Source organism: Bubalus bubalis, chromosome 4, assembly GCF_019923935.1.
Source record: "Bubalus bubalis isolate 160015118507 breed Murrah chromosome 4, NDDB_SH_1, whole genome shotgun sequence".
Taxonomy (NCBI): domain Eukaryota; kingdom Metazoa; phylum Chordata; class Mammalia; order Artiodactyla; family Bovidae; genus Bubalus; species Bubalus bubalis.
Window position 1 is genome coordinate 16930635 of NC_059160.1, and position 15315 is coordinate 16945949.

At 45.2% G+C, this 15315-nt stretch overlaps 2 protein-coding genes across 2 annotated transcripts in view; both read left to right on the forward strand.

The window, feature by feature from the left end:
- The window catches only part of LOC102402808 (antigen WC1.1), a gene marked incomplete in the record, with an annotated part of 1152186 nt that overhangs the window by 85850 nt on the left and 1051021 nt on the right, over nt 1-15315 (forward strand). Inside the window, 2 exon segments of the mRNA XM_045165269.1 lie at nt 817-1125; nt 1216-1520. Coding sequence (XP_045021204.1) covers nt 817-1125; nt 1216-1520 — 614 coding nt within the window.
- On the forward strand, nt 7083-14036 carry LOC102402862 (antigen WC1.1). The gene is made up of 11 exons (XM_045165280.1): nt 7083-7174; nt 7252-7417; nt 8763-9077; nt 9427-9468; nt 9554-9868; nt 10121-10153; nt 10710-10847; nt 11294-11386; nt 11648-11695; nt 12185-12325; nt 13745-14036. The coding sequence occupies exons 2-11, from the start codon at nt 7342-7344 to the stop codon at nt 13888-13890; spliced, it is 1347 nt and encodes a 448-aa protein (XP_045021215.1). The 5' UTR covers nt 7083-7174; nt 7252-7341; the 3' UTR covers nt 13891-14036.

Here is a 15315-nt window from a genome sequence, read left to right on the forward strand (position 1 = left end):
ATGACGTAATTAAAAACCTCAGCTGTTTTACATGCTCCCACTGAGAACTCACTCTCTCCCAGGTTCTTTGATAAATTCTAAGCTTTCAAGAAAGATGGCTATGACCAGCCCCTTCTCCTATGACTCTGAGCTTTCTTCCTATCCAAACTGATCTCTGGACGACCTTCCAAAATCAGGTCACCTAAGAAATTCTTGGAATTTTTCACCTTGAAAAATTATAAGAAGCATGTGTGAAATCTTGTTATGATGTCTAGCTTTCCTCCTGTTAAGCCAGAAGTCTGTCTACTGTCAGCGAGCACTCACAGATCCAGCCTGCATGATTTTCCTTATCTTCAGAGACTTAAGTGTTGGTTCCTGAGAGAAAACTGGCCAGTATTCTGGCCCCAGAAATCTCAGGATGGCCCTCTAACCTTGTGTGGCTCTTAGTCCTCTAACCTCTTGAGGCCCATGGATCTACTTCACTCTGGGTTAGTACAGCTCTGAACCTGAGCCTGGTGCCCACTACAGAGCAGTATCCTTGGACTCTGTAGTTTCCAGGCCTCTAGATGAGGAATTCACATTCCTAATTAACCTCAAAATCCATGTTTTTGGAAATCAGCCATTTGAAACTGACCCTGAAAATCCTTCAGGGTTTCTTTTCAGAAACTTGGTCTTGAAGATACTTGCTCATAAAATTCTGAGAATAACTGTCCAATTCTCTTTCCAGGCACCACTCCTGGAAAAGAAAAATTTTCACATTATTGCCTGTGACATTGTTTCCAATTGCCAAACCAGGACTATGGGCACTCACTGGATTTCTTGTTGTTGTTTTCTTAGGATTTGTGCGTCTGGTTGGAGACGATGGACCCTGCTCAGGACAAGTAGAAGTACGTCTTGGAGAAGACTGGACCCCAGTGTCTGATGGAAACTTCACACTCCCCACTGCCCAGGTCATCTGTGCAGAGCTGGGGTGTGGCGAGGCTGTGTCTGTTCTGGGACACGAGCTCTTCAGAGAGTCTGATGACCAGGTCTGGGCTGAAGAGTTCAGGTGTGAGGGGGAGGAACGTAAGCTCTGGTGGTGCCCCAGAGTACCCTGTCCAGGGGGCACTTGTCACCACAGTGGAGCTGCTCAGGTTGTTTGTTCAGGTGAGATGCATGTCAGGACTAACCTCCCTGCACACTCTGTTCAGGTGAGAAATCATGAGATTTTTCTGAATTTCTGTCTTCTTCTACCAGCATACTCAGAAGTCCGACTCATGACAAATGGCTCCTCTCAATGTGAGGGGCAGGTGGAGATGAAGATTTCTGGACAATGGAGAGCGCTCTGTGCCTCCCACTGGAGTCTGGCCAATGCCAATGTTGTCTGTCGTCAGCTCGGCTGTGGAATCGCCATCTCCACCCCCAGAGGACCACACATAGTGGAGAGAGGTGACCAGATCTCCACAGTCCGATTTCACTGCTCAGGGTCAGAGTCCTTCCTGTGGAGTTGCCCTGTGACTGCCTTGGGTGGTCCTGACTGTTCCCATGGCAACACGGCCTCTGTGACCTGCTCAGGTAAGAGACAGGGAAGGGCTATTGGTACTTAGGATGCTCCTGGAGTGAAATGTCCCCAAGAGCAGAGAGTGAGGGAAAACTGGCTTTGGAAGATATTTCATGATGAAATATGGTGCTTCTCATTGTTCACTCATTTTTCAGGTTAGGGCAAGAAGTGTGAAGGGGAATAATATGTTTTAAAGCAACATTGACATATGATCATAGAAGACAGTGTATAAGCAATACGTGTAGACTTCAGTCATGTACCCAGAGCAGCAAAGAGAACATTCCCAGCCCCAAGAGTCACTGTTGCCTCCAATAACTGGCCTCCCTCCTCTCCAGGGAAAGCTGCTTATCTAACTTCTACTACCATAGAGGGTTTTATCAGTTTTTGAACTTTATATAAAATCATGCAGTGTGTTTTCTTTTGTGTGTGACTTCTTCGACTCAACATTATGTTTAGGATTCACTCATGATGTTGTTTATAGCAGTACTTTATTCATTTTTATTACTGTAGAATATTGCTTTCATTGATAACATGGCCATTGATCCATTCAACTGATGTTAGAAATTTGAGTTGTTTCCTGCTCTTGACTATTATAAATATGATGCTAGAATGTAACATGACAATGACTTGGGGCGCAAATATATGTTACTTATTTTGTGTGTTTAACATGTGGTCTTTTCTTTTTCTAAATGGTACAGTATTCTTTGATGAAGCAAGTTTTTAATTTGAAGGAAATATTAATATAACTTACCAACTTTTCGCAGTATATTTAATACTTCTTATATCCCTTTAAAAAGAACTTTCCCTTCTCCAAGATCATGAAAATATTCTCTTAGAGTATCTTACAAAAGTTTCTTTTTCTCTTGCATATAATTGTATGTTCCTTCTGGGATTGATATCTGTGTAAGATGAGTCATGTTTCACATGGACATCCAATTCACTCAGAATCTTTTTCTGGAGAGACTTTTTTCCCCACTGCAGTGCTACCTTTATCTTAAGCAGAAGAGCACATATGTCTGAGTCCTTTTAAAGACTCTGTATTCTGTTCCACTGTATCATTTGTCTATCTTTGCACCAATACTGCATTTTCTTAATTACTATAACTTTATAATAAGTCTGGATAATTTTAATTTACAGGGGTTACTTTATATTAACTCCTTTAACTTTGTTCCTTTTCTTACTGACTGTGTTGGTCATTCTTGGTATTTTGTATTTTGTCTAAATTTTGGAATCTGCTTGTTATTTTTTCACACTCCCTAAAAAATTAGCATAAGAGTATTTTGATTAAGATTAGATTTAATCTACCCAGAAATTTGAGAATGACTGACTTTGACAATTTTGGATCTCTCAATTCATTGACATAATTTTTATTGTTGTTTAGTCACAAAGTTGCATCCAACTGTTTTGTGACCCATGGACTTCAGTCTGCCAGGCTCCTTTGTCCATGGGATTTCCCACGCAAGAATACTGGAGTGGGTTGCCATGCCCTCCTCCAGGGCTTCTTCCTGACCCAGAGGTTGAACCCACTTCTGCACTGGCAGGCGGATTCTTTACTACTGAGCCATTTGGGAAGCCATTGACATAATATATCCCTCCATTCAGCTAGGTCTTGAATTTCTCTCAGAAGTTTTGTCCACCTTCTTCTATATTTTTCCTAAGCATTTTATTTATTTTTTTTTATGTTATTAGTATTTCTTTTATGGACGATGTCCTAGGAATGAATTATCTCTGATTTGTTTTCACCTTTTAACATTTTTTTAAAATTTTGATGTAATTTGAGACTTACTGAAAAGTTAGAATAATAATATAAACATTTCCAGATGACCTTTAACTGGAATCCCACAATGCTAGTTTTTGGTTCATTCTGTCTCATTTCTTTCTGAACATATAAAATATTTCTGCATTAGGTTGCTGTCATGATGTCCCTTTACCACTAAAATACTATGAGGAATTTCCTTATGTAACCACAGGTTCAGTCCAGTTCTCAGCTGATTGCAGCCCCAGATGATATCTAAGTGCAAGCACTGAAAGACCCCAAGACAGAACTGTTGAGTCTTTCCCAAATTGCTGACTCAGGAAGTCTTAAGCAAAATGAAGTATATATTTTTTCCTCCAGTGGCTAAATTTTTAGGATAAATTTGTTACACAGCACTATAACCAGGACATTTACCATGTGACCTGCAGTTAGATTGGTGCAAACGTAATTGCGGTTTTTGCATTGTTGAAATTTGCCATTTGATCTTGGAATGTATTCTTAAATAAATGTGGTTATGTTACACATCATTTAATGTGTATTTCTTGCTTTTTATTTTGCTAATGGTTTATACTTGCTGCTTATTTCATATGTATTTTAGACTATAGACATGATGTTAGACACAAAGCAATTTCAAGTGATTTTCTTACTTGAGTTCAAAATTGGTCATAAAGCAGCAGAGACAACTTGCAACATCAACAATGCATTTGGTCCAGGAACTGCTAATGAATACATAGTTCAGTGGTTGTTCAGGAAGTTTTGCAGGGCTTCCCTGGTGGCTCTGTGGTAAAGAATCCGCCTGCCAATGCAGGAGACATGGGTTCAATCCCTAGTCCAGGAAGACGCCACATGCTGCAGAGCAGCTAAGCCTGTGCACCACAACTGTTGAGCCTGTGCTCTAGAGCCTGGGAACCACAACTACTGAAGCCCAGAAGCCCTAGAGCTTGTTCTCTGTAACATGAGAACCACCACGGTGAGAAGCCTGAGCACTGTAACAGACTAGTCCCCACTCGCCACAACTAGAGAAAAGCCTGAGCAGCAGCAAAGACCCTGCAAAGCCAAAAATTAATAAATAATAAAGAATTTTTTTAAATGAAGTTTTGCAAAGGAAATGAGAACCTTGAAGATGAGGAGTGCAATGGCCCGCCATTGAAAGTTGACAACAACCAATTAGAGCAATCATCAAAGCTGATCCTCTTGCAATTACATGAGAAGTTGCCTAAGAACTGAATGTTGACCTTTCTACAGTCGTTTGGCATTTGAAGCAAATGCCAAAAGGTGAAAAAACTTGATAAATGGGTGCCTCATGAGCTGACCACAAATCAAAAAACTTGTCATTTTGAAGCATCATCTTCTCTTATTTTACACAACAATGAACCATTTCTTGATTGAATTGTGACCTGTGATGAAAAGTGGATTTTATATGACAACTGGCAATGGCCAGTTCAGTGGTGGGACTGAGAAGAAGCTGCAAAGCACTTCCCAAGGCCAAACTTGCTGCCAGTCTGATCCACTACAGCTTTGTGAATCCCAGTGAAACCATTACATCTGGGAAGTATGCTCAACAAATCACTGAGATGCACTAAAAACTGTAACACATGCAGTCGGCATTGGTCAACAGAAAGGTGCCAATTCTTCTCTATGGCAACGCCTGGCCACACATCACACAACCTATGCTTCAGAAGTTTAATGAGTTGGGCTACAAAGTTTTGCCTCATCTGCCATATTCACCTGACCTCTCGTCAACTGAATACCACTTCTTCAAGCATCTTGCCAACTTTTTGCAGAGAAAATGTTTCCACAACCAACAGGAGGCAGAAAATGCTTTCCAAGAGTTCATCAAATCCCAAAGCACAGCTTTACACTACAGGAAAAAACAAACTAGTTTCTCATTGGCAAAAATGTGTTGATTGTAATGGTTCCTATTTTGATTAATAAAGATATGTCTGAGCCTAATTATAATGATTTAAAATTCATGGTCTGAAATCGCAGTGATGTTTGCACCAACCTAATAGAATATTTGTCCTCTGATCTTCTGTTTTAATAACTGCCTTATGCAGTTATTAAATTAACTGCATATGCCTTATGCAGTTATGATCTAATGTGCTTATACATTCATTCTTTAGTTCTTAAATTCAAATATTAAGCTTTTTAGCTCTAGAACTTTTATTTCTTTTTTGTTAAAATTTCTCTGCCAAGAAACACATCTTGTCAATTAATCTTAAGAGCACTTTATTCAGGGCTATTTAAATTCTGTCAGGTAACTAATAGTTGAATATTTGGGGAAATTTTGGGGAATGTCTTCTTTTTCCTTTTGGTTTTCCATTTGATCTCTTTTAAATGAGTTTTTTTCCCCCTTCTTTTGGTGACAGACATGGAAGATGAAAACTTATAGAATCTTTCAGAAAAGATTTTGCTTTGTTTCTTCTATTTAGATGTAGATTTAGGCATGCTGCTGCTGCTGCTGCGAAGTTGCTTTAGTCGTGTCCGACTCTGTGCGACCCCATAGATGGCAGCCTACCAGGCTCCCCCATCCTTGGGATTCTCCAGGCAAGAACACTGGAGTGGGTTGCCATTTCCTTCTCCAATGCATAAAAGTGAAAAGTGAAAGTGAAGTCGCTCAGTCGTGTCCGACTCTTAGCGACCCCATGGACTGCAGCCCACCAGGCTCCTCCGTCCATGGGATTTTCCAGGCAAGAGTACTGGAGTGGGGTGCCATTGCTTTCTCCAGATTTAGGTATAGAACGCACTATTTAACTCGTTCTCAGTGTAAAGCTTGGCTTAAACAAAAATTGTGGCAGTGTCAGAAGCAGACCTCTGCTTGGAGAAACTGAGCTCTATACTAACTTCACTGCTGTTACAGCTTTCATCTCAAACTCCACCACTAGGTTATTATTTAGTTTAATTCAGTTTCCTGTTCTTCAACCCAACCAGACCTGAAAGGTTGTTGTTGAATCACGCGAATACACCGGGATTCTTGGCCCCCGGAGGAGAAGAATTCAATCCAGGGCCAGAGACGAGGCTTGATCGCTCAGAGCTTTTGTGTAATAAAGTTTTATTAAAGTATAAAGGAGATAGAGAAAGCTTCTGACATAGGCATCAGAAGGGGGCAGAAAAAGTACCCCCCTGTTAGTCTTCAGCTGGATGTTATATAGTCACTAGCAGTCTGTTAATGAAAGAATGGAATGTCTTAAAATTCAGAATGGCACCAAATGGTTTATCCTGGGCCATAAAATGATTAACTTGAATCTTAAAGAAGGGCAGACCACCATACAAATTGTTTCATTTACATAGATTAGGGGGACAATATCTGAGTATAACATACTGGTTTGTCAAGTAGGTTCTGGGCCAAGAGGCGGACGACTTGGAGACAGAGTTTGGGGTAAAGGCATAGTACATTAGCATAGCTTAAGACAAACATTTCCATAAGAAAAAGGCATTGGTTATCTCTAGGCTCAAGAATAGCTAACTTCAGGCTAAACCAGGTGTCATTATGGCAACACAGTATTTTAAGAGAAACCTCTCTTTAAATTTGTATAGAGAAGGAAAAAAATATTGCTAGTTTGTTTCCTCCTGCCGCTTAAGAGAGATAAAAATGTCTGACACTTGAAGGCTATTTCCTCCATTTGGAGACCCCTGGCCTTCCTGCCTGTTACCCTCTCATTTTGGTCTACAAAGACTGTGAAAAGTTTGTCCTTTCTTCTTCCTTGAGAATTTCAGACCCCTCTCTCCTTGGGGACCTCTAGATTTCCTATCAACCTGCCTAGGAAATGACTCTCTCAGACCCCTGATCATTGCTGTTTCTGCAGGAAACCAGACCCAGGTGCTACCCCAGTGCAACGACTCCGTGTCTGAACCAGCAGGCTCTGTAGCCTCAGAGGAGAGCGCCCCCTACTGCTCAGGTGAGGGTCCCACAGGAGAGAAGATGCTACTCAACCCCTGAGGTCACCACCCCATCGTCCCATTTCTCTCTTCTCAGACAGCAGACAGCTCCGTCTGGTGGACGGAGGAGGTCTCTGCGCCGGGAGAGTGGAGATCCTTGACCAGGGCTCCTGGGGCACCATCTGTGATGACGGCTGGGACCTGGACGATGCCCGCGTGGTGTGCAGGCAGCTGGGCTGTGGACAAGCCCTCAATGCCACAAGGTCAGCTCACTTTGGGGCAGGATCAGGGCCCATCTGGCTGGACGACCTGAACTGCACAGGAAAGGAGTCCCACGTGTGGAGGTGCCCTTCCCGGGGCTGGGGGCGGCACGACTGCAGACACAAGGAGGACGCGGGGGTCATCTGCTCAGGTCAGCACTCCACACTGTCCACAGGCTGGAGGAGGGGTGGGGCCCTGGAGGACAGGGGTCTGAGCCCTGATGGAGAGATGCTGAAAGGACCAGAGAAGGAGGCTTCCTCCCATGGAGCCTGTCTTTCCGGCAGACATGAAGACTGGGTGCTTTCACTTCCTCCTGAGGCAGCTGAGATTCTGGTCCTTTATTCTCAGTAGTGTTTCCTGACAGAGCTGTTTTTTACAGTTAACACTTGAAAGCAGGGCTCACTCTGCAGTTTTCTGTGGGAGTAATACCTAGAAATCCTAGGCTTCCCAGGTTGTGCTAGTGGTAAAGAACCTGCCTGCCATTGCAGGAGATGTTAAAGATGCAGGTTCAATCCCTGGGTTAGGAAGATCCCCTGGAGGATGGCATGGCAACCCATTCCAGTATTCTTGCCTGAGCCTGGCATAGTGAAAACTCAGATTTTTCCTTTACAGTTCTGTTTGCTAGGAGTCTAGGGTCTCTGTGGGCCAACATCCAAGTGTCCACAGGGCTGCATTCTTCCTGGAGTCTCTGGGGAGGACTCCTTTCCCAGCCTTTTGTGGTTTCTGTGTGGCCTCATTTCTTGGCTCAGGGCCCTCTTTATTCTTCTTCAACAACAGTGCCTCTTCCAACAGTTCTCCCTCACTCACATTTCCCTCTGATTGGAGCTGGGAAAGATGATGCATTTCTCAGTGTAGTGAGTTTAAAGATGTGTTAGGCTGGGCTCACATGGTTAATCCACAATATTTGAGCTTTATGTCTCCATCCCAAGGTCCTTATTAATCATATCTGTAAAATCTCTTTTGAAATGTAACTGTCACAGGTTCAGGGATTAGACTGTGGACATCTCTGGGGGTCCATTACTCTGTCAACCACCTCACTCTCCACATCACGTTCCTTTCACATGTTCTTTTAGAAGTTTTGTCAGGAATCAGGATTCAGCTCCCATCACTGCAGCTGCCCAGTTTGGTCTTCCTCTCTGTTCATAACTACATTGTTGTGGTAGAAATAGATGCACAGACATTAATGGACAAAGTCAGGTGAAAGGGAGGTAAAAGTCAGTCTTGTCACCCAGTGGGCATCTCCTCTGCTGGGTCAGGGGTGTATGGTCACTATTTCTGGGGGAGAGGAAAACCCAGAGCACTGAGTAGGGTGCTCACTGTGTCCTGTCTCCTCCCTTTCAATCTCAGAGTTCCTGGCCCTCAGGATGGTGAGCGAGGACCAGGAGTGTGCTGGGTGGCTGGAAGTGTTCTACAATGGGACCTGGGGTAGTGTCTGCCGCAGCCCCATGGATGATGTCACCGTGTCCATCATCTGCAGTCAGCTTGGCTGTGGGGACAGCGGAAGTCTCAACACCTCTGTTGGTCTCAGGGAAGGTTCTAGACCCCACTGGGTAGATGGAATCCAGTGCCAGAGAACTGACCCCTCTCTCTGGCAGTGTCCTTCTGACCCTTGGAATTACAACTCATGCTCTCCAAAGGAGGAAGCCTATATCTCGTGTGCAGGTGACTTACTGTCTGTTTCTGTGTCACTGCCAACCATGTAGGATGTCATTAGTATGATTTCATATTTTCAGATCTAATTGATGGGTTTTGGTTGAGTCTACAAAATGTAGGTGTATATTTGTATTTGTCTCTGTGTCTGTTCATTTACTGTTGTTATGGTACACAACTAATTAGATAAAGTAATTTCAGCTGCTGATAACATGCAGTGAACCTCTCAGCCAAGTAGATGATGAAGCTTCTGTGGTCTCTTGTCATTTGACTGTGACAAAAAACCTTAGATACTCATGTTTGGGGACAAGACCTCCCCCAGCTGTCCCTGAACTATAGCTTCCCATTGTTGCTTCTGCAGGAAGAAGACCCAAGAGCTGTCCGACTGCTGCCCCCTGCACAGGTACGTCAGCCCTGCCCCCTCCCCTGTGGCTCCCAGGGGCTCCCTCCCACCAGGGCAGTCACAGGAGGGGCTGCTGCCTTTTCAGACAGAGAGAAGCTGAGACTCAGGGGAGGCGACACCGAGTGCTCAGGGCGGGTGGAGGTCTGGCACAGCGGCTCCTGGGGCACCGTGTGCGATGACTCCTGGAGCCTGGAAGAGGCTGAGGTGGTGTGTCAGCAGCTGGGCTGTGGCCAGGCCCTAGAAGCCCTGCAGGCTGCAACATTTGGCCCTGGAAATGGGAGCATCTGGCTGGACGAGGTGCAGTGCAGGGGCCAGGAGTCCTCCCTGTGGGACTGTGCTGCGGAGCCCTGGGGGCAGAGTGACTGCAAGCACAAGGAGGATGCTGGTGTGAGGTGCTCTGGTGAGTGAGGGGCTCAGGGTCTGCCCTGGGTGAGCTGGGGCAGCGCAGGGGCAATGGGCTGGGCCGGGCGTGGTGTGGAGTTTATGTTCAGACATCCTGGGTGCTGGGGCTCTGTACTAGGACAGGGGAGCCAGGAAGACCGGACACTGATGTTGTGGAGACTGAGGGGTGATTTCAGGCTCAAGAGGGAAAAAAGGGCTGCTCTGCATTCTGGCCAATTCCCTTTACCCATACTCCTCTTTTTCTCTTTAGGTGCAAGAACATCTTTGCCCCCGACTACAGCAGGTACTGTGATCCATCTGCAGTCAGGGGAGAATACTGAGATTCTGGGGACCTGTTCTCTGGGCTCTGACCTCCTCTCTGGAGGAAAGAGTCTGAGGAGCCTCTGGCTGTTGGGGAAAAGCCAGGGCGTTATGTTTGGGAACTCCCCTAACCTGGTTTCTGGGGTCAAAATGTTCTCATGCCCAGGGTCCAAGTGGGTCTGGTTCCCATGTTGCAGAATTTAAGGTTCTCCCACCTGCCCCTGAGTGTTGCTCCTCATTAGTGAGGTGCAGGTCCCAGGACTGTTTGATGCTCTGTCTCCTGAAGCCCAAGGAGAGGGGATGAGCCAGGTCCTCAGAGGCTGTTTTGGCAGGGCATCTCCCTGACAATCCCTGGCTCTGCCTTGGGGCAACACTGGCTGGAGTGAGGTTGGCTTGTCTGAGGAGGCTTGTCTGGAGAATCACTGTCACTGTACTTGTATCTGAGACTGGGACACCATTGTTCAGAGCTCCTGGAAATTCTGGCACAGAGGGTTTCTCTGCCCAGGACCTTCTCCAACCCTCTTTCCTGTTCTCCTTAGGGACCAGACCAGCCTCGAATTCTCTCTCTGGCATCTTCTCCCTGCCTTGGGTCTTCTGCCTCATTCTGGGAGCCCTTCTCTTCCTGGTCCTCATCATCCTGGTGACTCAGCTGCTCAGATGGAGAGCAGAGCGCAGAGGTGGGCTGCAGGGGGAACTGGGGACCAGGGAGAGTGTGTGGAGGCAGGAGATGGGGCAGGTGTGAGGAGGGGAACCTGGGCCAGGTCTCTGTTCTGAGTCTGCAGAACTTCATGTGTTCCATGCTGAGCTCTAAGTGCTGAGTAGACAGGGACTTTTAGGACTGGTATATGAACTCTCATAAGTCATAGCCTCTCCTGTGAGATGAGACAGAATTGGGGCTGAGCTGTATTCAGGGCCAGATGAGAGGAGAAGGTGCCAACAGGTGCACTGGGTGGGAAGCTATCCTGAGGTCCTGACAAGCCCTGTGTGAACACTGGGGAGATAAAGGGTGTGTCTGCTGGATTGGGGTATCTGGGATGGTATCTCTGACCTACTGAGGGATCTCTCAGCCTGCTGGACCAGGGTGTCTGGGGCAGCATCTCTGACCTGCTGGGGCATCTCTCAGCCTTTTCCAGCTATGAAGATACTCTTGCTGAAGCTGTGTATGAAGAACTCGATTACCTTGTGACACAAAAGGAGGGTCTTCTGGGCAGCCCAGGTGGGTGTCTCTGCCTGCCCTCCTGGGGCCTCTGGTTGTCACCTCTCATTGACTGTGTTCATCTTCTCAGCATCCGCAGCCCCCACGCATGCCCCAGACTCACAGAGGCAGCTCCTCCAAAGTGGTAGGATGGCCTCTCAGAGCCCTGTGAGCCCCCAGCCTCCATCTGCACTGCATGAGCCAGGCCTGTTCCTTCTCAACCTTAACACTGGTGTGGGGAGGGTCATTCTGTGCATTGTGTGATGTTTGTCTCCACATTAGGCTTCCTGTCAGATGGTGAGGACAACAATGACTCCAGATCTTCTCCAGGTAATAGAGATGTACCCATCTCAGCTGGGTGTTGGGGAGGAGAGTTTCCATCATAGAGATGAGAGGCAAGGGAAATAGTTTTCCTTTGATGGAGCAGTAGCATCCATTGTGTCGAGATGGAGTCCATCCTTCCCCTTCTCTGGCTGTTCTGTCATGTCTCACATTCGGAGCTGGGCTCTCTGTGTCCAGAATCACAACAGAAACACATTGTTTCTAAAAATAATATCTGGAAAGCACAATTTGTCAAAATGCTTTAGTAATGCTTAGTGGTATAAGAGTTCCTTTGAGAAAGATGTGTAAAATCATGTTTTGGCTTATGGACACTTCAAACTGAAACATGGTCTTAGAGAAAAAAAATCTTTTGAAACAAGGAATGACTGGTGCCTCTATTTAGTGGCTCAGAAACTCTGAGCCACAAGGGATCTTAGGTATTTCCCAGATGAACCCACTTACTGTGGTTTCATCTGACCCCTTCTCTGCCCTCAAAAGCACCAGATCAGAGGACTGATGCCCCTGGTGAGGATTATGATGATGCTGAAGAGGTACCAGTGCCTGGGGCTCCTCCTGCCTCTCAGGTGAGAGAAGAGGAAGTGCTCCCAGTGAAGAAAGATGGTATGAGGTCTCAGACAGGTGAGTGGGGTTAGCTCATCTCCTATAATCTTCAGTCTCTGTCCTGGAAATGGTGAATTTGAGCTCCTCAATGCCCAGCCTCTCTAGAATTTAAAAACATCAGTAATCTCATGCATTTGATGGGCTTCCCTGGTGTCTCAGATGGTAAAGAATCTGCCTGCAATGCAGGAGATCCAGGTTTGATCCCTCCTGGTTGGGAAGATCTCCTGGAGAAGGGAATGGCAACCCACTCCAGTATTCTTTCCTGGAGAATCCCATGGACAGAGGAGTCTGGCAGGCTGTAGTCCATAGGGTCACAAAGAGTTGGACGTGACAGTCTCAACTGTATACTGTCTTTAATGCTATCACACTCCTTGGCAGTGAGGAATCATTCTCCTCTTGGCATTTATGTCTCCATACTGCAACATAAATTTTCACTTTATATGTGATATGCTTGCATTAAAATTTACAGATTAGGGCGTTTCCTGACAATCCAGTGGCTAGGACTCTGCACTTTCACTGCTAGGACCCGAGTTCAATCCCTGGTCAAGCAACTAAGATCCCACAAGCATTGTTCAGTGGCCAAAAGGAAAAGAAAACTTGATTATTTGAGCATATTTATGAAATCCACAAATAGAACAAGTGTTTTGATAACTCTTCTGTGATGTCTTATACATGAAAGGTAGTCAGAGATTTTTAAAAATGTACTGCAGTATTGAATTTGTGAGGTATTCTGATAATTTAAGATGAGCTCTGTTTATATGTCAGCACTAATGTACAAAATCTATGATATGCAGTGGCCTTAACATTAAGCCATATTTGTAGTTCATAGACCAGAGTTTGTGGTCAACTAAAGTCTAATTTGCTCCAGACTTTTCAATAGCCAAGAGAAGACACTCATTCTCTAGAAAAGAACATTTCTCCATCTGAGGGCCTGTGTGGTCCCTGGGAAGGGGCACCCTGTGGTTGCAACTTGATACTATTTGTGGATATTTGGGAACAGAATTAACTAAGAGCAGAGCTGGTTTGTGATTGAGGAACTCATATTTTCCGGTCTCCACTCTCCCTCTCATGATGATTTCACATCTGTCAGTTGTGAGAGGAGAACATTAAATTCGTTGGTATGTTCTTACTGTTCTTGGGCATGTCCCTGCTGATTGTGTAGCCTGGAGGCAGATCTTCCCAGAGCTCCTGTGTGAGCACAGGTCTCCTGTGATGCAGGGTTTCCACATGAACTGAGGCCCCAGAGACCACATGGACTGGATCTGAGAGGACAGCCGGGATCCATCCTCACTGTAACTGGTGTGAAACAGCCTGAACCTCCCGCCCACACCTGGGCCCCAGGGGTGCTTTGTTATCACCACTTAATTTACTCACTTCCACAACACAGTCTAGTCCCCTTTGTCTCAGTTCTAATCATACTTTTCTTTACTATTTCAGGCTCTTCTCTGTTCGTCTTTGGAGAGGAAGCTGATCCTGGGGAAGGAGAAGAGAGCCCATGGCTGCTCCAGGGGGACAAAGGGGACCCTGGGTATGATGACATTGAACTCAGTGCCCCAGGAACATCCACAGTGACTTTCCCATGATGTTGTATTAAATATGAGATGAAGCCTCAGATATTCTAATTGCCTATATTTCAATACAGTAATGCTGACCTGTAATTGTGTTATATGGAAATTGTTCAAAATGAAATATTCTGAATAAAGTAACTTTTTGCTGTGTTGCTAATTTAGCAAGTTCCACATCAAATTCTTTTCAAGGATTGGTCTGGTTCTCAAACACCATTTTCCTCAAAGGAAAACAAGATGTACTGCCTTCTTTTCTCACCTCCTTCATAGGCTAATGAGGGCATGACTTTGCCCAGGATCACAAATGCTCCAGGTCACTCTTACTTAGAAAAAGCATCTAAACTTGGTCCACATTCACATCCTCCTTCCTAGCAAGATGAACTTGTCAACCAAAAAATATAGTCAGAACCTGATAGAGTTATTTTATTTGGTGGGAATGTTTAGGACTCTAGGCCCTGGAGACAGCATCTCAGTAGCTCTGAGAAAAGTGCTCCAAGGAGGCAGGAGGGGAAGTCAGCCTATATACAAGTTTGCAACAAAGGGAAAGGCAGTCTGAATATCAAAGATCAGGTACCAAGTTAAGGAATTTAGCGTTCTGTTTCTGGGAAGATGCAAGCCTCTGGACTCACTGGATTCATTCCTTCCATATGGCAGCTCAGCTATCTGGGGCCAACCCTGTTTCTTTGTTCACCTCAAGGAGCAGCAGATGGCTGCTTCTTGCTTTTCCCAGCTCCTCAGCAATCACCATGGGGAGTGGCAGCATCCCCTGGACCACAGTTTTGGGAGCCCTCACTCACATTTGGAGGCCAGAAATTGCTGATGGCTGTCATATTTCTTGTTTACTGATATGGCAGGAGATATTTTCATTTCACAAACTCATGGAAAAAACCCAATCCTGTATGTTCTTCTCTGAGATGTCACATCACCTGTTTTTAACCTATTCTTGGTCACCAGACTTGGATGTGAGTTTCAAAGTGGGACATTGGCTTGTGAGAGAGAATAGATACAGCTTTCCTTATCCTGCCTAAATTTTCATGGACCAGTTAAAAATCTAACTCTAGGTAACTGTGTCTCCCTTTTTCATTACTCATTCCCTAGGTTACTTTATCTGTTTATTTCTCAAGCAGATATAGATTCCTTTTTGCTCTTCTCCCATGTCTAGTTGGTTATCAAATCCTTATGAATCCATTCTTTCCATCCCTTTGTGCTATTTCTTCAGGATGTTGCTATTTCTTGTCTCTCCAGTAATCTACCCTTCTGAGTAAATTATATCAGCTCATATCTCTTTTTAAGTTGATGGAAGGCAAATTGGTGCTCACCACACCCTGCATCCAGGTGGGACAAGAGGGCAAGAAAGTGGAGACCTAGGCAGAGGGAATGCAGAAGAAGGGATGTAAGGAAGATCAGGAACATTTGGGTATTTGTTTCAAATATGTGGATGGA